At 41.2% G+C, this 25,808-nt stretch overlaps 1 protein-coding gene and 1 long non-coding RNA gene across 8 annotated transcripts; one reads left to right on the top strand and one right to left on the bottom strand.

Moving 5' to 3' along the window:
• Nucleotides 1-3,932: 3,932 nt before the first annotated feature.
• Nucleotides 3,933-20,889, bottom strand: VDAC2 (voltage dependent anion channel 2). Of its 7 annotated transcripts, none has more exons than XM_058187756.1 (10): nt 20,559-20,889; nt 18,269-18,330; nt 16,131-16,202; nt 13,771-13,820; nt 12,488-12,640; nt 12,351-12,403; nt 11,026-11,253; nt 9,604-9,754; nt 5,820-5,877; nt 3,933-4,493 (listed from the first exon to the last, which is right to left on the bottom strand). In XM_058187756.1, the coding sequence occupies exons 2-10, from the start codon at nt 18,303-18,305 to the stop codon at nt 4,402-4,404; spliced, it is 894 nt and encodes a 297-aa protein (XP_058043739.1). In that variant the 5' UTR covers nt 18,306-18,330; nt 20,559-20,889; the 3' UTR covers nt 3,933-4,401. The 7 variants fall into 7 exon arrangements, with proteins under 7 accessions (XP_058043739.1, XP_058043741.1, XP_058043740.1 ...); XM_058187758.1 differs by lacking the exon at nt 20,559-20,889 and adding an exon at nt 20,517-20,537; XM_058187757.1 differs by lacking the exon at nt 20,559-20,889 and adding an exon at nt 20,338-20,488.
• Nucleotides 20,683-22,215, top strand: LOC131200656 (uncharacterized). Its single transcript, XR_009155678.1, has 2 exons — nt 20,683-20,822; nt 21,732-22,215. It is a non-coding gene; the product is annotated as an uncharacterized LOC131200656 (long non-coding RNA).
• Nucleotides 22,216-25,808: the final 3,593 nt, after the last annotated feature.

Consider the following 25,808-nt stretch of genomic DNA (forward strand, 5'->3'; position numbering starts at 1 on the left):
AACAACAGTTGAGAAACATCTGGCTTTGCGTGCACAGCCATTTTGAAAGGCAGAGCATATTCTTCTACCAGAATTTCTAGCTGGCTTCAGGTATTTTAAATTGCTTTAATTTCCCTCTAGCTGTGCTGACCAAAATTTCCTAGCCATCCTAATCAATGTCAGCTAGAAACCTCAGGAGGTCTAATTCAATAAAACTAGTCAGTATCACAACTCAGGCAGAGTTTTTCCCTAACCACAACAATGCCAAAAAATGAAATGTGCAACATGGCACTACACATAAGTTCTGCCCTTCCTTCCTCGCATTGTGGCAGTGCCTGCAAATAGAGACAGGGGTGAACTGCAATGGTTCGCCAGTTGCGCCCCTTTCTAGACCGGGATGCCCTATGCACGGTCACTCATGCTCTCGTGACATCTCGTCTGGATTACTGCAATGCTCTCTACATGGGGCTCCCCCTGAAGAGCACTCGGAGGCTCCAGTTAGTCCAGAATGTGGCTGCGCGAGTGATAGAGGGAGCCCCTCGTGGCTCCCATGTAACACCTCTCCTGCGCAGACTGCACTGGCTACCTGTGGCCTTTCGGGTGCGCTCCAAGGTTTTGGTAACTATCTTCAAAACGCTCCATGGCATAGGGCCGGGTTATCTGCGGGACCGTCTGCTGCCATTGATTGCCTCCCACCGACCCGTGCGCTCTCACAGGGAAGGACTCCTTAGGGTGCCGTCAGCCAGGCAGTGCCGACTGGCGACACCCAGGGGAGGGCCTTTTCTGTGGGGGCTCCCACTCTCTGGAACGAACTTCCCCCAGGTCTTCCGTCAACTTTCTGACCTTCGAACCTTTCCCCGCGAGCTTAAAACACATCTATTTATTTGCGCAGGACTGGACTAGAATTTTAAATTTTAAATTTGGTTTTAATGGGGTTTTATTATTTTTATTGTAATTTTTAATATTCGGCCTTATTTAATAAGTTTTTTAAATTGGTGTTTTATTTTCTATTTATATGTATGTTTTTATTAGGCTGTAAACCGCCCTGAGTCCCTCAGGAGATAGGGCGGTATAAAAATGTGATTAAATAAATAAATAAATAAATAAATAAATAAATAAATAAATAAATAAATAAATAAATAAATAAATAAATGAATGAATGCAGGCTTTGTTACTTGCACCTCCTCCCTCTGGCCCCAGATGAAGGTCCCCCCCCCCAAGGACTTTCTCACCAAAAGTCTTGTTTCCCCTCAACTCATTTTGGGGGTTTCGTTTTGTGCCCATTTGTAAACCGGGGAGAGAGACATGAAATCAACTTTCCTCATTAGAAACATTTCAACTGTGAATTATTATTTTTTTTACAGCTTCCTTCTTGATGCAATTTCCGAGCAAGTTGAAATAGCCCTTTTGCACAGGCCCTGGGGCAAATTATTATTATTTCCTACAGCAATTGGGAAGCTGACTTTCTGGTTCTAAAGTTGTCTGGTAAAAAAGCGATTTTCACACACAAGTTACTAAACTGCCATTTATTTGCTTTCACTTCACGTGACCTGCAAGCCCATTCTGAGTGGGTTTATGCCTTGGGTGGTTTGAGCAAGGGTGCCATAGCCTGCTGAACCACGTGTCAATGTAGACATCAGAAAAACAAACACAGCTATGGGAAATCCAGCTTGTAAGCTGAAATCCCATTTTTTTAGCCTTGACATTAGAAATTAACATGGAAACCAAGTGGCTTCGTTTTAAATAGTTATATATTCCCAAGCTCCATAAAGAGATTCAAAAGTTCAAAAGCTTGCCTCAACCATGTATGTCAATTCTAACAACCAGCTATTCTCAGCTCCCCAGCTCACATTCCTGCAATAATGGGAGAATGCTTAGCTACCTGTCAGTAGTACAACACTGAACATTACACAACTGAATATGAATTTTTTTCCCATTCAGGCACATACGCAGCCGTCTCCCATACAATAGACAAAAGAAGATTGTGATGAAAGCAAAGGATTGGGAATTTACACAAGAATTTTTTCTATCATGGCAGAGGACTTATAGCAGGGGTTTCCAATCTTGGCAACTTTAAGACTTGTGGACTTCAACTCCCAGAATTCCTTAGTCAGCTTTGCTAGCTAAGGAATTCTGGGAGTTGAAGTCCACAAGTCTTAAAGTTGCCAAGTTTGGAGACCCCTGATTTATAGTATAAAGAGGGCCACTTTAAAGTGCAATTTAAGCTGAGAGATTAATTTAAAATACAGCAATGGACCCACAAAGACAAAAATTCAGGTAATAGTGAACAGAACTCCGGTTATTGAGTAGAGAAGTCAAAAGAAGCAGCTCAGAGTTAAATAGTAACCTAATTTAGTTTGTTCCTGGTTTCAATCCTGGTTAATAAAAAGTTGGAAGATAAACTCACATGTCATTAGATCAGTACTCAGCTACAGCTGCCCACAATTAGAGGGAAAACTAGTTATCAAGGCTTGAAAAACCTGGTCACTTCTGGCCAAGATGTAAGTCATTCATACCCATGATCAATTCAGGATTGAGTTCATATTCTGTAACTGTGGGTTAATTTAATGGCTAAAAGAACAACCAACAAATCAGTTCTTCCTTTTGCTACAAATTCACTGCTTAAGGAATCAATCTTGGCTTCATGGCTTATATGCAGTTGGGAAGTCTCACAGGCTATCAAGCTAGATAATGCATGTGAGCCTCTAGGCCAGGGGTCCCCAAACTTATTATTATTTAGTTATTTGTTTATTTATTTATTTATTAATTCGATTTATATACCGAGGACTCAGGGCGGTTCACAGCCAATAAAAAATACATATAATACAAGTTAAGAACAATATAAAAAACTGATTCAATTTATGACCTAAAAACTAAAATAAGAATAAAACCCCATTTAAAAAACTGCATTTAAGCTAGCCCTGCGCGATGGAACAGAAGAGTCTTCAGCTTGTGGCGAAAGGTCCGGAGGTCGGGGAGTTGACGGAGCCCGGGAGGCAGCTCATTCCAGAGGGCAGGAGCCCCCACAGAGAAAGCCCTCCCCCTGGGGGTCGTCAGCCAACATTGTTTGACCGACGGCACCCTGAGGAGGCCCTCCCTGTGGGAGCGCACAGGTCGATGGGAGGCTACTGGTGGCAGTAGGCGGTCCCGTAAGTAACCCGGTCCTATGCCATGGAGCGCTTTAAAGGTGGTAACCAGCACCTTGAATTGCACCCGGAAGACCACCGGAAGCCAGTGCAGCCCGCGCAGGAGAGGTGTCACATGGGAGCCACGAGGTGCTCCCTCTATCACCCGCGCAGCCGCATTCTGGACCAGTTGGAGCTTCCAGGTGCCCTTCAAGGGGAGCCCCATGTAGAGAGCATTGCAGTAGTCCAGGCAGGACGTGACGAGGGCATGAGTGACTGTGCAGAGGGAAACCCGGTCTAGAAAGGGACGCAACTGGCGTATCAGGCGAACCTGATAAAAAGCTCCCCTGGCGCCTAGATTGCAAAGCTCCCAGGAGGACGCCTAGATTGCAAATCCTCTTAAAACTTGGCAGCTTTAAGACTTGTGGACTTCAACTTGTGGACTGCCAAGTTTGGGGACCTCTGTTCTCGGCACTACACAGAAATACTTATTTTATGGTTATTTTAAAGATATCAACTTCAGCAGAATGAACTTGCCACCCCTTGTTGTGTACATGTTGAATTCTTGTGCACACCTAATCTAAATCCAAGACTAGCTGCTTCGAAAGCCTACAGTAGCATTGTCAAACAGTGCCCAGTTACCTCAGAAGAGTTCCCAGAGTGGATCTGAACAGCTTAAGCAAACTTGCACTTATTATCAGAAATGCCTGAACACTGAAAAGCTAAAGTTTGCTGAGAATAACAGGCAGCTTTACAAGCAAATCTTACAAGGGGAGGGGGGTGCTTCAGCTTTACATTTCAATAACTTAACATATCTGGAGGCACGAGCGTGTGTGTGTATTTGTTTATTCATAATTCTGAATTGCCTTGGGATACCAAAAGTCATTCTAATTTAAGGTGATTTAACAAAATTGCTGGCCTCGCTTTTCAGAACATCCATTGATCAGTTTTGTTATTTCAATGGGCTACCATGTGTTAAAAGAAACATAACATGCACACATGTGTACAGGTTTCATAAAGTCTATTTCATTATTTGTGGGTACCGCATCCAACAGTTAAATACATTTAAATAATGTATTATGTAGTTACTGCACTAATGCAGAATTGAGAACTAGATAGAGAACCAATTTAACTAAAACCAGCTAACAAGGAACTGCCTAAATATTCTTAATACAGCTCTTGTTCTAGGGCATCCCACTGAGGAGGGAAAAAACCCCTCCAAGTCATACTGGAATTACATTTTTAAGGCCATATTCTTCCGCTATTCCCATTTTCTGCAGCAGTTTTCTTCACGCCTTTAAGCCTCCAATTCCAGGCCAAGACCAAGTTTGTGTCCACCGGCATTGATGTTCTTCCCATCCACCAGGGCAGACAGCGTGAGTTTCACACCTGCAGAGAAAGCACAATTAAAAACAGGTTCCATCATGCCTAATTTTCCCTTACTAGACGCTGCTGGCCAAACCTGTCAGTCTACTCCTCCCCTTCATCCTTCTAGCCTCCCCTTTTTTGGCTCGTTTTTTCCCCCCCTTTTCCTTGCATCAGCATGGAAGTTCCTTTCATTCATTCAAGGGGCGTCCCGAGAGAGAGGAAAGAAAACAAAACTTAGTATCTCTTTGAGGATACAAAAGAATTGTTTGAAAGAATGTCACCTCTTCGGTTATCAATAAAATATTCTCTTGCCAACATATTTATTTACTAAGCTCTACATGCTACTGACTGAGGATCCTGGCAGATTACCCAAAAGAATTATGACCTCAATTCATTGAAGGAGGTGTCCAGGACTGTGTGACCAAAATATTTAGAAGATTCAGTGCTGGTTTCAACCCCAAAAAAGGGGAGGAGGAGGAAGGGCCCCAAAAAATGCTGAAAAATGAAATGGGCTCTTTACAATTGTTTTACAAATTTCTGCGCATGGATCGGAGTACTTCAAATTCTAAATGTTTTATGAATAATTTATTACAAATGTAAAAATTTGGGAAAACTCTGAAGCAATGGTATTTATTGATCTCTAGGAGGGGGATGAGCTGTTTAGGAATGTGAAATACAAATTCTTGAAAAGGCCAGAGAGACAGAAATATTTGCAATATTTTCTTTGGCCTCTTTCACAAAATCTTGCCAATTTTTGGTGCTCTGGGGTCTGGCAGGAAACAGATCCCCTCTTCTCTGAGTCAAGAGGAAACACGGTACTGAGCAAAGGACATTGTCTTCTTAAAAAAAAGCAAGAATCTCTAACAGAAGAAGGGCATTCCTGTCTTTAGAGCAGGGTTCTCTTGCAGGGCAGCTTGCACAAAAATATAATGAATTAGAGCTGTAAAAAATTTTCCTGCCGCATAATTTCTAGCAAATCATCCCAGATAGCAAAAGCTGGATAGCAATAGACAACCATTTTTAACTCTTTTAGGTGTAAACATATAAGGACATATAGCATAGAAAGCAAAAAGGTCCTAGAAGATAAAAAAATACCCTGCTGTGCCTTCACACAATGATTGCCCACTTTCTGGTAATAAACAGCATGTCTTTTCAAATACAAGATCCCTTCAAACAGATGGATCAGTATTTGTTGTCTTTAAGTACGAGATGCATTTAAAAAACATATTAAGCCTATGTATAAGCTATGTATTGGTTAACATCTACATCCAGTTTGTCAGAGCTTCTCAAACGTAAAAATTAAGACTGTCATAGTGAAAAGTAAGTCTTATTTTAGCAAATATTTACCTGGCCTCAGGGACTGGGTGTAGCCAATTCCAATTAGACTAGAGTTGTTCACTTTTGTCTGCAAAGCAAAGGACAAGCAAAGTAACATCCTTCTTTCAATTCTATCATATTTAAAGTAACCCACAGAATCCAGTACAAAGATTGAAATTTACCATATTTGCAAGGCACATATATCACTTCACCCATATTTGCTTGTTTTAGATATACATGAATGAAGATTTATGTATTTACATCTCATAAACTTTGAGCCAGTTAAATACCATTCTGTATCAATTCCAGCCGGTGTTATTCTTGGGCTTGTTAATAGTATAATCCAGATCAGGGGGTCTCCAACCTTGGCAACTTTAAGCCTGGCGGGCTTCAACTCCCAGAATTCCCCAGCCAGCTTTGCTGGCTGGGGAATTCTGGGAGTTGAAGTCCGCCAGGCTTAAAGTTGCCAAGGTTGGAGACCCCTGATCTGGATTGAGCCAAAACCTATTCTAGCATGTATATTCTCAGGTTCCCATTCATTTCTATGGATATTTTTGTTCTTGTTAGCAGAAAAGTGGCACGCCTCGTGGCATCTTATCAATGGAACAGTTCCATTTGGGTTGAAACATGATTCTTCCCCTTATAGTAACATAAATCACCAATGATGCTCTTGAAAGTCCTCAAGTAGGCCGACCAGCAAGCCACAAACATTCAAAGTTTCCAGGATAGAATTCCCAGGATGGAAATTTCTGCTTTTCCTCTGGCCCATGCTTATCCTGTGGTGATGGGAATGGTTTAATAGTTTTCCAAAGCAAATTTTCCAAAACAGGAAGTAGTTTGTGGTATTTAGCGCCAAATGGACAAACTATTCCATCCCCCAAACTCTCATTTTACAGTTAGTACTCCATTCTGAATGGTACAATCTAAAAATTAGCCATAGTTTTTTAAAAAACTTATAAAGTCTTAGAATACACAAAGCAAACAAATGTAAGCAAATACCTCTTCTGCAACAAATACCTGCCAAGAAAAAAAGAGCTGAACCAAGCTCAAAATAGTAGCAGATGGTTCCACTTCAACACACAGTATAACTTTTCTTTTAAAGTAGAGTTCAAATCTCTGTTCATGTCCTTACTCTACCTTTCCTTAAGTTGCTAATGGCAGGAGGGATGTGGTTTATGTTTGCTATTGATTTAATAGCACACAATTAAAAAAAAAAGCCAATCACACAATGGCTCTTTGAAACAATGTGGATCAAAATAACCCTATTTGTCCCAAGAAAAGTTCAGGGGATGTTGTTCTAAATTCAGGAAGAAAGCCTCCAACCTTGACTGTATGTAACCCATGCTAATGGAACCAGACAGCCGAACTCTATAGTGTATAAAGCAAGAGTGAAATCCAGCAGGTTCTAACAGGTTCTGGAGAACCAATAGTGGAAATTTTGAGTAGTTCAGAGAACTGGCAAATACCATCTCTGGCTAGCCCCAGAGTGGGGTGGGAATGGAGATTTTGCATCCTTCCCCCAGGAGGGGTGGGAATGGAGATTTTGCAGTATCCATCCCCGGCCACGCCCAACCAAACCACACCCACAGAACCAGTAGGGAAAAATTTTGGATTTCACCCCTGGTATAAAGCGACCTTGAAATTCGTCCCAACACCTGAACTGCAGAAGGAAATAATAAATCCCAGATCCTCTCCTGACCCAACACTTCCTGGCCACAATCTTAGCTCTGTTTTAGCTTTATGTACAACCACTTCTGCTTCTTCTTTTGGACTCCAAGTCCAAGGAGAGCAGATACAATGGACTGCCAAAAAGACAAGTGCCCCTGTTTCTCTGTAAAGGGAATGGGGAATTGTATAAGCTTCACGTTAAGTGTTCAACAGATGGTTGAACCGCACATGAGCAAGGCAAAGCCTGCAGATTTCTACCAGCCTGGCTAGCTAAATTGAATACTGTTCTCTAATTTCAGAGAGGCGACAGCTGAGATCCTGGTTTGGAAATAAGTTACAAACCAGCTGCAAAACTACAAGCTGCAGTTTTAAAATGCTTCATACAGTGAGGATAAGCAGCCATAGGTTTTTGATGGCTAATCATCATGGCTGCCCCAAAATGCCTGATTCCTATATAAAACAGGAGATAAATTTTGGCATATAATTCCTGGGGAGGAAAGCTATGGCAAATCTAGACAGCGTACTAAAAAGCAGAGACATCACCCTGCCAACCAAAGTGCGTATAGTCAAAGCTATGGTTTTCCCAGTTGCAATGTATGGCTGTGAAGGTTGGACCATAAGAAAGGCTGAGCGCCAAAGAATTGAGGCCTTTGAACTCTGGTGCTGGAGAAGACTCCTGCGAGTCCCTTGGACTGCAAGGCGAAAAAACAAGTCAGTACTAGAGGAGATCAATCCTGACTGCTCTTTAGAAGGCCAGATCCTGAAGATGAAACTGAAATACTTTGGCCACCTAATGAGATAGAAGGACTCACTGGAGAAGAGCCTAATGCTGGGAAAGACTGAGGGCAAAAGAAGAACCGGACGACAGAGAACGAGGTGGCTGGATGGAGTTACTGAAGCAGTAGGCGTGAGTTTAAATGGACTCCAGAGGATGGTAGAGGACAGGAAGGCATGGAGGAACGTTGTCCATGGGGTCGCAATGGGTCGGACACAACTTCGCAACTAACAACAACAAAATTATTCGCACAGCTCAAAATGGAGATGCAGACATAAAAAGCCCCTTTTCTATTGCTTGAATAGAAAAGTGTAACATAGTTTCTTACACCTTGAATTTATAATGGCAATCAGGTGTTTAATTTATATACATTCAAAGGATAATGGCATACCTAAAGTGAGTCCACATGTCAGGAAATCTTAATTCAATACTGCCAAACACCCAATACTTAACCATTAATTTAATCAGACATCAATAGACACACAGAGATAAACATATATGCACACCATTTACAAAAGACAATAAAAAGCTAACAAGAGAAAAATTAAAACACATCTTTTCCAGAAGTCTTCACCCACATAAGTAGGGATTTATGCCAGACGATCAACCAGAAAATGCCACAATGAAGGAAATTCACCCTCATCAACACTGACAAGGTGCAAGCTATTGTATATGAACAAGGAGCAAACCCCACACTCACTAAACCTGAAGTTAGCTACTATAGGAATGAAACATATAACCAAACTCAGCACCAGGAACCCTGCTTAACTTTTAGATGTCACTTTTATTGGTGACTGAGATTTACCAAATGTTAGAAAGATGCACAAGTGCCTTGACCATTCATGTTTGTAATCGGCATTGCTTATTATAATTTTAGATAAATTCTTGTTATTTCCACATGACAAATCTTACTCAGTAGGTTCACAGCAGAGGTAAGAGAATGAAGCAAGGAAAATAATCCCAAACCACTCAGAGCAGACAGATTCCCCATCATCAACAATCCAGAGCCAAGCCCACAGGAAAAGCCACAACTGTTTGTAAAACCCCAGACACTAAATCTACAATTCAGTCTTTGGCCTTTTAAAACTTTGTATTCAAGTGTCTAAAACTTACAAAGCAAAGTTGGGAATTACACTAAATCAAGCACAAACACTGGAGAGAAAGATGTACTGGCTGTTTCACATCAGCCTGGGATCTTTTTAGTGTGAATTAAAGAGAAATTACTAAAGGAGAACATTTGTAGGTCAGGGTTGAAAGCAAAGCTGGCTGAGGAACTCTGGGAGTTGAAGTCCACAAGTCTTAAAGGGACCAAGGTTGGAGACCCCTGCTTTAAAGAGGAATTAAGCACTGGGTTGCATTTAGTTTACTTACAGAAATGGATGCAGTAGGATCCAGCTGGTATTTTGCTGCAATTCCAAAACGAGTACTATTGGTGCCAGATACCCAGTTAAGATTTATGGCGGTTTCAAGGTTCTCGCTGACCTTCTGATAAATGGAGCCACCAAATTCTGACCCATCATTGCTGAAAAATATTTTAGCCACAAAAAGATATGATAAAACAAAACGAATTCAAATGAAAGAGTTCCCATAATTCCCCATTTACCATAATTTCCCCCCACTAAAACATGTCAAAAGAAAAAAAAAGATACTGACAAAATCTTTCCTAAGCAGTTTATAAAAACTTTTTTGGAATGTTAGTGCAGTAATGCTAGTTTCCCAGAAAGTCTATATAGATATGTGTGAAATATAGATCTGTCAGGTTTTGCCAGAAAAACTGACAGCAGCAAAATAACTCTGCACACAAACAAATGCAAACAGGATGAAATAGAAGTACTTTCTAAAGTCTACACATATGTAAAACAGGAAAAAGAAGTCTTTTCAAAGTAACAGCTCTGTAAACATTCATCTCATGATTATCCAAATATGTACAAATCCATAAAATGCATAATCATTGGGAGTAAAGTCCAAAGACATATATACACTAGAAATTAAATATAACAATATTTTCCTTGTACAGAAGGTTATGAGCTCAATCTGTTAGCTTTTTTTAAGGTAAAAGTACCCTTATTTTCTAGAGGAACCCTTTGCTTTATCAAAGTAACTGAAATTGCTGTGTCCATGTTTATTTGCCCAAATATAAAGGCTTCAAATGTAGTGTATAAATATATCCATCAAATGAACAAACTTAAAAAACTGGGCCAGAGTAACTTAAAAATATGAAGAATTCTAGTATCATAAAAATATGCTGCAATATGCAAATACTTCTTTTAGGCACAGACATTCATAAAAGCAAAATATCCATTTTAGTTTATTTCAAGGTTTGGTTACTATGACATGGAAAGCTGCAGTTTGCTACTTAATAGAGTTAAAGCTCCAATTGCAATTTATACTCCAATTTCTTTAAAATGTGTGTCGTTACTCTTTTAAACAATCCAGAAGTGGTCCACAATAAAGCTTCCGTTTGAGATATAAAAACTAAAGATCCCTTGTAAAACCCAACCACACAACAGGATTTCCCATGCTTTATTTAGCTCCTCTGACTGACGGAAGAAACCAGCCAGCTTCTCTGTGTTTCTGGCTAACACATGAGAACAGAGCATGAGACTTAAGTCACTTAACTTACTAACTGTAATTGCTGATCACCCTTTCTAATAATTAAGTGTTCAGCAATTAATCCCCACGTACTATAGGAATAGTCAAGGATATCAGCTCCAGCAAACTGACCTTACTTCGCCAAGAGAGAGATTTAATTTTCTGGCTCTCTTTGTGAATAGCAATATGGTTTAAACTTACACATTGGTATGCAATTGGAAATCTCCAGTCTTGTAACCCACAGAGAAGTTATTTCTTGTCAACTTGGATTTGGCACTATCAAAAGTCATCTGGTAACCAGCAAGCCAGCCCTCGTAACCCAAGACAACGGAACCATGGATGGCAGGTCCAGCAAAATCAAAGTCAACGTCACACCCAAGATTTATGCATTCACGCTTATAAGCCGATTTGATTTTGCCACTTTTCTTTCTGCAAAAACAAATAAGATTTATTTTCCCATCTGATGTACAAAACCCACATCTTATCTTTAGCAGAGAAATTAGAAAAGGTCAGCTAGATCTCTTCTTCTGAGTTGTGGACAAATAAGGCAGAACTGCCATCTAAAAAGCAATGGCGTCAATGTCCTTAAGGGACAAGGAGGAGAACAAAATGTTTACTCAACGCCAGAGCCTTGCTATGTCTACAGGAAAAAAATTAAAACTGAAGAGAGTTCCATCCAGTTGTCACAACCAATTGAGCAAGCTGGATCAATCAAGTGATTCTACGAACAAACCTAGACAAAATTACACAACATTTATATAGTATAAAAATAAATATGCACCACTATTTCTCTCCATAAGCCAGGCAGTACTAAAAACAAATAATAATAAAAAAATGTGAATATAAGATGCGATCCTGCAAATCGAACCAAAATGTAGAAATCAAAGCCATTCAAACAGGCTTCTTTCCTTTTTCTTTTAAGCCAAGAAAAATGCACTACTGCATTTTATACCTACTTCTAGAGAAAGGAAATGGAATATTTTAACTGGATATAGAAATTTTCATGTCATTTATGCATGACCGATAAGGAATTGCTGTCTTGGATCAACTAGTTTCCAACATAAATTTTGTTTCTGCCTCAGAAAGCAGGCGCTAAGCCAAATAGCCACATGTTGTATGAACATAATTTTAACACTGTCATAAATAACAAGCCACTAACATTCTTTTCAAATCTTCCTCATTAATCCTTTTCTCACGTTGGGGGTCTCCTACCTGGAATGTGTCAAAACATACAGGGCCTCTGTGGCTCAGACTGGTAAGACAGTCTGTTATTAACACAGCTGCCTGCAATTACTGCAGGTTCTAGTCCCACCAGGCCCAAGGTTGACTCAGCCTTACATCCTTTATAAGGTAGGTAAAATGAGGACCCAGACTGTTGGGGACAATAAGTTGACTTTGTATATAAACATACAAATAGGATGAAGACTATTGCTAACATAGTGTAAGCCGCCCTGAGTCTTCGGAGAAGGACAGGATATAAATGCAAATAAATAAAAAAAAAACAAGACTAAACAGAGAATACTCACCCAGTGTTTGGCGAGAAAGTTGTATCAAATGTTAACTTCAAACCTTTGGCAATCTAGTTTAGGAGAGAAAAAAAGTTAGCTAGGAACTATCTGCATTTTCTCTCTAATTTCTTCTTAAATCTTTAAACACAAGTTACCTGGTCTTCAATTGCCATTTCTGTTCCCAGAGTATTGTCTGTGTTCCATTTTTCTGTGAAAGTCACACCATATTCAGCCCACTTATATTTGGTCTCCAAGCTTCCATTCACTTTCCCTGTATCTGTGTTTGATGAACCAGATGTTGCGAATTCCTAGCAAAGCAAGAGACACAAAGGAAAAAGGAGACATATTTTACCAATAGTTTGATTCAATCCCATTTTATTTCAGCATCTTTTATTACAATTTAGTAACCAATTTGGAAGAATAGGGTACTCTATATTCATTTATGTTAAAAGGTCACTGGTGCATACTTTATAAAAACCTCAAATACTCCTGTCAAATGCAGAGCAGAAAGTAGCCAGGATGGGACTAACGAGTCATGACTCTAAACCAGAGTTTGGCAGTCCAAGAATGAGCTAGGTAAAATCACAGGATCATACCTCCATGCTACATTTTTAACCAGTAATCTCTGGTTCATTATTTGAAATAAAATGTGATGTATTTTTCCCTACTTTTTAAAACAATGGTAATTTCTGGTCAGTATATGTAATACAATGCAATTTGTTTCTTCCAACAGAACTGTGGACAAATATCAGAAGTTTTTGAGGACATAGGCAACATGCAGGCTTAAAGCTTGTGCAAGCTCTTTCTTATAAAAAGCATTATTGTACATCTGAATAGTCATTGTTCAGAAGCTCAATTACATGGGGCTCAAGTTAAGATTTATAAGAGTAAAAATCAGTGACGATAAATATCCTGGCTTAAATTAAGATTCTCTCCCAGCCATGACTTGGAAAATAAGAAAAATGTTCCATAAACTATTACTGGATTGCTCTAATGGGAATCCAATTTGTGCTAACAGCGATGCAGCTCATCCTCCAGATTTTTAAATGTTATTTCAAATTATGACTAGCTTTAATTTGCCCCATTAGGACACCATTCAACTAAGATTAGTGCAGACGGGAAAGAATGAGATGAGATCCACAAAGGAGGAAAAGAAATGGATCCAGAGCACACTTTCAGCGCAGGTCAAGTAACATTATCTTTCCCCCACTTTCACTTTCATCTATCTGGATTGTCTCTCTAAAGGAAAATGGGGGGAGGGGTGCAACAGAATACCCCTGGGAACCAATTTTAGTCCCTCGTATTCCTAGAGGTTTCTTGAAAGCTGCTTCTCATGTTTAAATACTTCTGTCTAGGGTTCAAGTATCCCCTTTCAGGATAAAAGATAAATCCGTTTACAGCCTAGCCATTATTATTTACTATTCACTTAAGTACTTACCACTCCACTTGTGGATTTAGTTTTCACATCCAATTTCACCAGGCCAAAACCTTGACAAAATAAAACTGAAGTTAATACACCAATCTTTCAAATAATTAATACCATAGCCAAGTATTAACTTTAGAAATTTCGGAATAGTCCCTGGTTCACTGCTGCCATTATAAAGAAGCTCTGACTTTAGAACTGTACACAGAAACACAAACAGACATTCTAACTAATAAACAGAAGATTTAAGATAGTCAATATCCTATTTTCTTTTCAACTCCAAAACTCCTTCCAATGTAGCTAAGGGAATAAGCATTTAACTGCTATTTCTTTTTGAACTGGCAGACACAGCTAGAGTTTTAACAGCATTGTCCCTGGTACCTGTAAAATGGCTGCATAAGTTGTGGCTAGGTACAAACTAATTTACAAGGAACCTGATGCATTATAAAACACTGCCTACTGTTATAGCTTAAAGTTGTCTTCTTTTAATTGGGTAGCATACTCACAATTATATATTTTAAGGATGCCTGTGGGGCCTCCACAATAATATATGTATATTACATACACTGAATATTGGTAGCATGCACCTTTCCATTTATACATTTTAAATTCATTTTAAAGCAAAACAGATGGAAGTGAGAATCCTGGCAAACATTGAGGAAAGTTTTCATGGGAATCAGATTACTTAATTCTTCTCTACCTGCTGACAGCTACCCTGTATAGGCCTGCTAACATGCAGATGCAAACGCTTTTAATAGCACAGTGAAGACAGCTGTCTCCATATTGCATCATTAAAAACACATCTATTTGACAACAGATGTATATAAGCTCTACCCCAAAAAAGGTTCTTCTAGGGCTCAATGGTATTTGGAAATTTCTTAATCTTCCTCTCTACTGTCAGGCTAAACATGTCATTCACATAGAGATCTTTTTCAACATTCGAAATCCCAATAACAATTTTTTAAAGAGAAACAGATCAGTTTCCACTCTCTGTGTACTATTTACATTATTATATTCAGGCAAATAAATCAGGTTTAGTTCTTATTTGTTAAGTCATTGTGACATACAGCGGCTGTAGAGTGCAATGAACTGAAAAATTCAAGTTCGATCTTCTGTCAAGTGGCATTCAGATCTCAAATGCTATTCTTTCCTATAACCAGATAACTGGGAGCTCTACCCACTCTGACTGCTGTCTCCACCATAACGGAGAAACTGTTTGATTACTTTGATTACTTCCACTTGGTAGTACAGGTCAGTAACCTGAACTTCAAAAACCCTGCCCCTCTCCTCCTCCAGTCAACACAAAAAGCATCTAAGTTGGGAACAGAACTATCACTCTGCTACATCAGGGGTCCCCAATCTTAGGGCCGTGGCCCACTAGTGGACTGTGAGATGTTTGCAACCAAGCTGTGAAAACACTGGGTGACCGCCCATGCATGCACATTCCATTTACGTGAGCGACAAGTGTGCGTGCATGCTGCTCACACACATGGAGCTGCACGGTTTACCAGCCGCTCGCAGAACAATCCCCTCCGCGTGCCCTCCACCCCAGGCCGGTCCACAAGGCTGGAAAGGTTGGGGAACACAAATTACCTATATTTTTTTTCAGAGTCTGTCCCTATATTTCAAGGGGAAGAGGCAACCTATTAGTGGCCATATTTAATATTTTGAGGAAGCTGGTGGCCATAGTGGGTTGATTTTTTTAAAAAAATGTCCTTAGATTGGACGCTGTTTGGAGAACTTTTTATTTTATTAACTTCAAAATGCTAGCCTATTGCAGTGTTTACATTCATTTTTATCTGTTTACACCTTCAAATGGGGAGAACCCATGATATCTATTTCTAGTAAAAGGGATCAAAGCAGGCTCTAGGGGTTACCTATAGTCTGGGCCTTTGGGTTCCCAAGCCCAAATATGTGTGAAAATCTAAAGCACTAATAATTGCTGGTGTATACAAAATCTTTTCAGGAATTAATGTTCCATAAAACTCCAGTATGTTGTTTTCCCCTGGACCATGGCAAAACTCTACAAATCACTTTATTAAAATTTCCAGGCTGGTATGGTCCAAAAGAGAAATCCAACATCCCAGTTTTTCAGAACACTAAATCGCTACATCCCCATTGGTTGACTATTACAATCAAAATTATTTCTGTTTTCTTCTGCATAGAACTTCACTATTCTAAGACTGGCAAATCTTACTTTGAAGTAAAAAGGCAAAAAAACCCCAATCTTTATCCAAAACATCTTGAGCACATCAGTTATGAAAATTCAGTAGCAACTACAGGAAAAGTAATATGGATTAAGGTTTATTGACAACAACAGCATAAAAACTAGACAATTCTCTATTCAAATATTCTTCGTATACAAATATGCATACCAAATCCTTTGTTGAAGATGTCTCGGGCAGACTTGCCAAGGTCCGCATAGGCTGGTGGAATAGCCATTGGCGCTATGAAAACATAGTAATGAATAGGTTAGTACTGCAAAAAAAGAGAACAGACAGGACAATTATTTCTATGCTAATTCACAAACATTAGTCTACATATTTTAAAAAGAAAATTGGTTTCAGAGGCAGCAAAACGGCCTTGTTGGTAATCCAGCATCCTCTATTTTTCACTACTAGATTAAGATATTCAGACGAACATCCAGGATAATCAAGCCATACTTTTCCAGACCAATATGTTTGGGCATTTTTTTCAACTGCAAAGAGTTATGCTTAGTTGGCTGAAGCTTTTTCCAGATCTTGCTAACAAATGCAGATTTATCCACATAATACCAGTGAAATCCAATATCCTCTTGACTTACAAAGTTTGCATAGTAAGAAATCTACTTATTCACTCATGAATCTTGAGCTATACAGAGAAGCAATAAAGAACATTCAAATCATGGACAAAGAAATTAGCTGCAATGTTATTAAACTTGCAACACAAGTCTAGTGTTATGTTTGGGATGTGTATGTTTTAAGTACACATCTGTTCTTCATATCCTAAAATACAGATATTAAAACATTACTTCCCCACTTGATTTTATGGACATCATTTATTTTTAAGCACAATAACTTAAAATCAAACCAATTACTTTCTATTGAGCAATTAATAAGATTACACACAAATCAGCATATTTTCCATTCAACAAAGAGTTTAAAATTCAATTAATGTTTTGACCCATGCATGTTTCAATAGAAGAGAATATTTGCAGCTCAGGGTTGAACTATGGGGTCCTTAGTGCTCTCTCAGCTTGGTTGATTTCTTGACCATTTCATTACCCAACTAGGTAACATCATCAGTGAGAGCTATCACTGATTATGTTACCTAGTTGGGTAATGAAATGCACAAGAAATCAACCAAGTTCAAACAGCATCAAGAATCCTACTGATACAAGTTTAGAACAAATCATCCTCCAAATTCCAAGGACATAAAATAGTTTTAAAAGAAATGTTCTCCAGTTCCAAGGGCCTAAAACCAACCTAAATTCAAAGACTTTCAGTTTAAATTCCAAAAGTGCTTTGAAGCACCTTGGACTGGGAATATAGCTCCTGCCCACAACTTTTTAAAGTAGCCATATCTTCTTCAAGAATTGTGTAATAGTGGAAAGCAGCCATTCAGTCCCAGAAAAAACACACCTTTTAATGAATGGCAGACAGGTATAATATTTATGTTCCTGCACTTTCCAAAGCATCTTTCTGAACTATTTCCAAATCAACATATAGCCGTACAAAACATTTGGTGACATAACAATTCAACCTAAACATCCACCTAGCAATATTTATATTTTCTAGCAAGTACTATAAAAATATTGGTTCTATTTCCGCATTTAAATGGAATGCATTTTCATATTCTACTTTTGTTTCTTAGGAGATAGAGACTAAGCAATGGGTTCAATAACCTTAAGAGTAACTCCTGACCAGCACAAATGAAAAAGTATTTTCTTTTCTCTTTGCCTTTCTATCACCATCCTGAAATTTTTCAAGTTTCAGAATTGTTCACTGGTTTATAAAAATGTATATTTGCAAGCAAAAAAGCACAATCTGCCCAATTAAATAATTACAAAGGAATTAGAGAAGCAGCTGTACTTCTCTATTTTGAATATGTATTACTTCTAGAAACAGAATATTAAGAGAAAACCCATTTAGAAACCTCAAATCTAAGCCCAAAGGCTAGGAAATGTAATCAAAACTTAAATTAGTTAAATTGCATAATTATGTTCCACCTTTCCCTAAAGTTCTTTTTAACATCTCCACCTCATCTGAAAGTGCTCATAAAGAATTGTTAGAAAAGTTTGCAAACATCTACAACTTTAAATATTAAAATAGATCATACTGAGGAACAGACATTACAGAAAATTCCTTTAAACTACTCATTTAAGATGGGTCTAATTTGTTTTGAGTAACTAAATTGAATTAAGAATTATCCCTCTATTAGATATTAGTCTTCCCTCCAAACCTCAATATAGCTATAAAATGATTAGTTAAAATGGTTACTTCAATATCCTTCAGATAACTCTTTCCCTACTTACGTCTTGGTGGGCGCTGACATGGTTGGTTAAAATTCATAGCTATTTAGTCCAATTTACAGTATCTACAAAATGGGGAAGGGGGAGATTACATCAAAGTTAAGGTTAGTCTCTCTTACAGATCATTTCAACAGTTGCATTGTTTTTTTTAAAAAAAAAACTTTCATTGTCACAATTGAAAATATTTGTGTAACTCTTTTCATAAACCAAGCACCCCTCTGTTTGAGGAAACTGCCTCAGCCCTGTATAGAAACCAAGAGGCTGTCTTAGCTTCATGTATATACAAGTAGTCCTCGATTTATCACAGTTCACTTAGTGACCGTTCAAAGTGACAACGGCACTGAAAAAAGTGACTTATGACCATTTTTTCACACTTACTTTTGCAGCATCCCTATGGCCATGTGATCAAAATTCAGACGCATGGCAACTGGTTACTTATGACCCTTGCTGTGTCCCAAGGTCACGTGACCTTCTTTTGTGACCTTTTTGGCAAGCAAAATCAATGGGAAAGGCAGATTCCCTTAACAACTGTCATACTAGCTTCTCAACTGCAATGATTCACTTAGGCGAAGAGGGGGCAAAATCCTCCCCAACTTGTTGGCTGGCAACCCTTAAATAATAATATATAATAAATAAATATAAATATCTATATAAATAAATATAATAGATAATAGATAAGGGAGTGGGATGCCCATTAAAATGGCTAGCATGAATGTGTGTTGTCAGCAGGGTTATTATTTTTCTTTTCTTTTCTATTTTTTTCATATTGTGCTTTTTATATCCTTGAAGGCCTCCTTGAGGCCTTCTGTTGTGCGAGCAGGACGGCAATGTAAATTTTCTAAAAGAAATAAATAGATTACACACACACACACACATTGCTTGACATAGTGTAAGCCGCCCTGAGTCTTCGGAGAAGGGCGGGATATAAATGCAAAAAAAACCCCAAAAACACACATATACATACACATACACACACACATATGTGCCTGGGCTTTGCAATTAAACTCATCCTCATTAATATTAGTATATATATTGGTGTGTGTGTACATAGAAATATAAATATATAGGTTAGTAACGTATATGGATATATATATATATTAATATATGTATGTATGTATGTATATGTGTGTGTATACACACACATACACACACACACACATATATACACATACATTTCCTGAAAATACTTTTTGTTTGTTTGTCACAACAGCATATATAATAATAATAATAATAATAATAATAATAATAATAATAATAATAATAATAATAATAATAATTATTTAATTTGTATACCGCCCTTCTCCCGAAGGACTCAGGGCGGTGAACAGGCATATATATAAGCATAAGCATGAAATAACTATACAATATATAAGCATATATATATAAGCATAAGTATGTAATAACTATAGGAAATTGGATACAATCAAGGGAAGATTAGGACAGGAACGGTAGGCACGTTGGTGCTCTTATGCACGGTCCTTATACGTGTCCCTGTCTTATATTTTTTTTGAACCCTGAAATAAGCGCTTGGCCTTCTTGCCATGCGCTCAAAAGGCCGATTGGGCTTATTATCAGGGGATGATGCCTTATTTGGGGGGAAACGGGAGATGTATATATTATATATACACATATAGAAATATATATACTAATACTAAAGAGGATGAGTTTGATAGCGAAGCCCAGGCAAGCCGGGCAGGGGAATAGAGGCGGCCAAGTATCCCAAACGATCAGCGATATGGCCTGCCGTGCTCCCCACCCACCCAAAATAGAGGCGGAAGCCCCCCAGCCCCGTCCCCCCACCACACACCCGCGGGGGGGGGAGAGCCACGAGGAAGCCCCGCAAGGCAACGCCCGAAGGAACCGCCTCACCCTCCCCCCTTTCCCCACCCCCCACCCCAGGACCACGCGGTTCGTTTCTCGGAGGGTCTCCCCCGGTCTCCCACTCCCTCCCACCCCCCAGGGCTTTGTGAGGCGGCCTCCTCCGGCCAGGCGGAGGCGTTCGAAGCCGGCCATCCCGGGGAGGGGTGTCAAGTTCCGGGCGGTTCCCCACCCGCCCCTCACACGCCACCCACCCCAGGGCGTGGAAGTACGGCGGGGGGAGGGCGGCCTGGCCCACTCCGCAGGGCTGTTGTTGTTGTTGTTTTTTTTCAGGAGGGGCCGGAGAGTCTTCGGGGGGGAGCCGCCGCCGCCGCGCCGCGAAATGTCACGAGCCCCGCGAGAAGGCCCCCCCTCTCCGTCCCCGCGCCGTTACCGTAGCAACGGCGAGGCCCGGCGTCCCTGCCGGCCTCCTCACCTGTCTGGGCAGGGAAAGGGCGAGGAGGGAGCCTCTCTCTCTCTCTCTCTCTCTCTCTCTCAGCCAGGCGCGCGCGCACCGCTGCCGCTTCCACTCGAAGGCCGCGCTGGAGGGCGAAGTGAAGGAGACGCCGCGCGCTCGCCAGCCGCAGGCCAAGACCCTCCCGCAAAAAAACGACGGGAAGGGGCTGCCCCGTGTCCCGCCGGATAAAACGTCCCTCTTCCCGCGCCGCCCGGTTTGCCTCGCCGCCCTTTCCGGGGAGACGTGAGCTTATTGAAAGGGGGAAGAAGTCGAGAGGCCACTCAGCCGGAGCGGGAAAGGCAGAAAGCGAGCGGAGGGAGCCGCCTCGTTTAGACAGGCGCTGGTTTAGACAGCCCCGGGCTGGGAAGCCAGGAAGAGGGCGGGGCTCTGAGGAAAGAAAGCGGGAAGGGAGGGGGGGGAAAAGAAAGTGGCCTGGGCGAGTCGGGAGCCGATGCGCATGCGCTGGTCGAGGGGGGAACAGGTGGTGCGGGGTCGTGCGATTTGCTAAACGCTTTGTGGCGTGTGTGGGTTTGGTTTTTTGTTTTTTCCTCTTTTCCTAAATGAGCCTGGATTTCATTACTGCGCGGCAGGCATCCTGTTATTTATGTTATTTATTTAACCTTGATGAACGTATCTTTTCTTTTATGTACACTGAGAGCATATGCACCAAGACAAATTCCTTGTGTGTCCAATCACACTTGGCCAATAAAAATTCTATTCTATTCTATTCTATTTAATGATTCTGAATATTTGTTCTTGCAGTTGCAGTGAAATGCACGAAAGGAAAGGACGGTTAAAAAGGCAGGTTTATACAGCCAGAGCCCTGTAATATTGCCCTTAGGGCTTGCGTGAGATGAGGTTGCAAAAAACAAAAAAAAATTCACAAAAAAATGCAGGTGTGTCCATTCAGTGCTGGAAAAAATGCAAAGTCCCCCAGAAGCATGAGAGTGAAACGAATTAGCCATGCAGCTGTTAGATACCCTACTAGAGACTGATATGCCTTCTATCAGGTATTGGAGAGTGTCAAAATCTGCAAGATAAGAGGCATTGTCTTGCAAACAAAGCCTCCCTCCTGTTTTTATACATGTATCGGAGGCTTTTGCTTGTACAAACAGGCTGTGGCTTCAAACAATGATGCACATGCATTTGCAGATTTTGCCACTCCCTGTGGATGCCGTTGCCTCCAGGAAAGACCAAGAATCTGGATCGGCCTTCGAGTCTGTGGAAGGCAAGCTAATGGAGGAACACCGTTGCAGAAGGAAGTCATTGCAGTGCAAAAGGTATACGGGAAAAGACTGGCATATTTGCAAGCTGGACACACCCTCAGGGGTCAGCAAGGGAATGCTGGGCAACAGCCTGGTTCACAGGCACCCTGGGCCAAAAGCCACGTGAACAGCAACAGGGGACACGGACATGAGAAGCGAGCAAAAGGCAAAATGTTCTTGGTAAAACCAAAGTGGAAAGAATTGGACAAGGAACTGTGAGGTATTCTACCAACCCCCAGCAGGGGTGAAATCTAAAAATTTTCCCTACCGGTTCTGTGGGCGTGGCTTAATTGGTGGGCGTGGCTTGGTGGTCAGGTGACTGACTGGGCATGGCCAATAATAATAAAAATAATAAAGTATACAAAACCTGGGAGCGCACCAGTCCACCTTCTTTAAAAATAGAGGCACCGGTCTACCAATTGCCTTTTGTTGGGAGGCACCAGTCTACCTTCTATAAAAATAGAGGTACCGGTCTACTAGCCGCCTACAGCGCTGATCAGCTGTAGTGCGGCCCCTTGAAGCACTGTGGCAGTCATTTAAGACCGTTTGCAGCTATATCACCACCGAGAGCTTCAGGGACAGAGAAGAGGAACAGTGAGGCATGGGTGGTGGGGCAGGGATTTTTGCTACCAGTTCTCCGAACTACCTGCCCCCATCGCTACCAGATCGCATGATCCAATCCAAACCAGGAGTATTTCACCCCTGCCCCCCCCCCAGTGTTAAAAACAAGAGAACCCAAGAGATAGGCGTCATTTCTGCAGATCTGCAGAGAAACTTAGGTTATGCAAAGCAGCCACAAATGGCTTTAACCTATACTTCAGGGTGAAGAGTGTCACAGGAATGCAATATTTTGCGGAATCATTGCATTCATCCATATGCAATGACAGCCGTGGTGGAATTCAAATAATTTAACAATCGATTCTCTGCCCTAATGGGTGGGTGGGCGTGGCCATGATGGGTGTGGCCAGGGGGTGTGACAGGCAGCACTCGGCCTCCTGCACCCCCCCTGGGACCAAAAACGGGCCACAGAGTGAGACAATGTACTGCCCTCCCCAGTAGCTTTGGTCTTAGTTCAGGGATCTCCAACCTTGGTCCCTTTAAGACTTGTGGACTTCAACTCCCAGAGTCCCTCAGCCAGCAAAGCTGGCTGAGGAACTCTGGGAGTTGAAGTCCACAAGTCTTAAAGGGACCAAGGTTGGAGACTCCTGTCCTAGTTGGTCTTCCTGAAGCCTCCTAGGAATGAAAATGGGCTGTGAGGGAGGCGTTCTGGCCCTAGGAGGCCTCCCTGCACTTAACCTGGGAGCAATGATGGGATTCAGCCAGTTCGCACCACTTCAGGAGAACCGGTTGTTAACTTTCTGAACAGTTTGGTAAACTGATTTTTGGAAGAAATCATTAGGGCAGAGAACCGGTTGTTAAATTACTTGAATCCCACCACTGCCTGGGAGCCAAAATGGGGTGCATGGGGTCTCCTGAAAGGGGCGGGGTGCTGGCAGGGCCAGCCAGCAATTTAACAACCAGTTCGCCTAAACCGGCTGAGTCCCACCATTGACAGGCTCTCAAAAGAGTGATGGAATGTAGCCAGGTGGAACCCCAGGGAAGAAGGGCTATATTCCATAGGATTAACCCAGCCCAGATATTATGTGAGAGAAAGAGGGGGAAGACAACCCCTACCTAATAGTTTACAGAATGTATGGCAATGCAGATAATGGTGTTCTCAGCATGGCAAAATTTAGTCTGTAGCTGCGAAACAATACAGAACTCCACTTGGAAGAATTGCCGTGGGTCATTCTTGGTTTGGGGCCTGAAACAAAGGAACTTACAAACCCCAACCTAGTGGTAGAGTTGGAAATATCCTTGTATATCATATGGCTGAAACACACCCGCTACACCAAGGGGAAGATAAACAGTGTGTCACTACACTGCTTGGAGTGCAAGTTGTCGTTCAGCAACTATTGAGTTACGATGGCACTGAGGTTGGGTGCTTGGCAGCTGGCTTACGCTAACCACAGTTGCAATGCCCTCTGGCCACATGATTGCCCTTATAATGGGTGTCAAACTCAAGGCCCGGGGGCCGGATCCAGCCCGCAGGATGCTTAGATTTGGCCCACAGGGCCACCCTGGAAACAGCAAAGGAACAGGCCACGGTGCTTCTGCCAGTAAAAACGGAGCTTGGGAGGGTCCATGCGGGCCCACTGAGCTCCATTTTCACTAGCAGAGGGTTGCAGGAGGCTGTCACAGGCGGAAATGGAGCTTGGGAGTCTGTTTTCACTGGCAGAGCACTCGGGCCACAGGCACCCCGATACACATGATGTTGAGCTGGCCACGCCCACTCTGGCCATGCCCCCCCACCTACCCACCCCCAAGGTTAAATACAACCCTGATGAGGCCCTCAGTGAAATCAAGTTTGTCATGCCTGTCTTATTACCTTCCCTGCTAAATATTGACATCATGTTTCATGACCATATCCCACAGCAACAAGAAACTGCAATCCCGCCATGGGATACCTGTATTCTAAACCTGCCGGAGCCTGTCAGTCTGTCTCTTGGAGCCGATGCACAACAGTTTGTATAGTACAATAAGGATAATGATCCCTGCCTGCTGGGAATCGGTACTTCATCCCCTTCACTGACAACGAAAAGCAGATATATACCACAATGGATTGCATAATTGCAAAAATAGGAAAATGGGTAATCAAAGCAAAGGGGCCTCTGTGGCTCAGACTGGTAAGACAGTCTGTTATTAACAGCAGCTGCTTGCAATTCCTGTAGGTTCAAGCCCCACTAGGCCCAAGGTTGACTCAGCCTTCCATCCTTTATAAGGTAGGTAAAATGAGGACCCAGATTGTTGGGGGCAATAAGTTGACTTTGTATATAATATACAAATGGATGAAGACTATTGCTTGACATAGTGTAAGCCGCCCTGAGTATTCAGAGAAGGGCGGGATATAAATACAAATTTAAAAAAAGCTGAGGTGGCATAGCAGACAATACATTTATATATACATATAGAATTCTTTATTGGCCAAGTGTGATTGGACACACAGGGAATTTGTCTTTGGTGCATATGCTCTCATTGTACGTAAAGAAAAAATAAAATGTATTCATCAAGAATCATAAGATACAACACTTAGCGATATAGGATACTAATAAGTAATCAAATCATACTAGGAAACAATAAAACAATATAAATTGTAAAGATACAAGCAACATGGTTATAGTCATAGTGGGAGGAGATAGATAATAGGAAAGATGAGAAGAATAGTAATACAGCCTTACTAGTTTGACAGTATTGTGGGAATTGGTTGTTTAGCAGAGTGATGGCATTTGGGAAAAACACTGTCCTTGTGTCTAGTTGTTCTGGTGTGCAGTGTGCCCTATAGCGTTTCGAGGATAGAAGTTGAAACAATTTACCTTGGGACTTCCGGCAATGACATCAGCGTGAATGGAGTGAGGGAATGGGGCTCCGTTCCTGAAGCCTGAATTTCCCATCCAGGAAGCCTAAAATAGGCACTATCAATCCTGGAGAGATTGATAGAAAAAAGGGGGATCTTCGAGGACCTCAGGGGGAAAGGCAATTCCCCCGAAGATTCAGGAAAAATCTCTTGATTCCAACAGGGAAGAAACCAGCCACTTTGGCTGGCCCGAAGCGCTGGCAGCTGAGGAGTAGGAAGTGAAGATCGAGAAAACGACATAACTGCAATCGGTAGGAGAGAAAAACCCAAAAAAGAGGTACAACTATATTGTCGAATGGTGGAGCTGAAATACTGAGTTTCTAAAACTAGAGGCAGGAATACTGCCAAGTAAATGCAACAACTGAGCGAATGAAATAAACTGACAAGCAGTGACAGCACAAAAAGAAGTAACAGATAAAAGAGGAAAGAAACTCCAGTTGGATACATCTTTGTGATTGAGTGAATTGGTGACTATAAACTCTATACATCTATCTCTTTATTGTTAATAGT

This window comes from Ahaetulla prasina, chromosome 6 (assembly GCF_028640845.1).
Source record: "Ahaetulla prasina isolate Xishuangbanna chromosome 6, ASM2864084v1, whole genome shotgun sequence".
Lineage (NCBI taxonomy): Eukaryota > Metazoa > Chordata > Lepidosauria > Squamata > Colubridae > Ahaetulla > Ahaetulla prasina.

Coding starts and splice junctions, on each gene's coding strand:
- VDAC2 (XM_058187756.1), bottom strand. CDS start 18,305: ATGAATTTTAACCAACCATGTCAGCGCCCACCAAGAC. Junction 13,821..16,130: donor CATCTTCAACAAAGGATTTG/GTATGCATATTT, acceptor TATTTTGTCAAG/GTTTTGGCCTGGTGAAATTG. Junction 9,755..11,025: donor TTCCAATTGCATACCAATGT/GTAAGTTTAAAC, acceptor AATATTTTTCAG/CAATGATGGGTCAGAATTTG.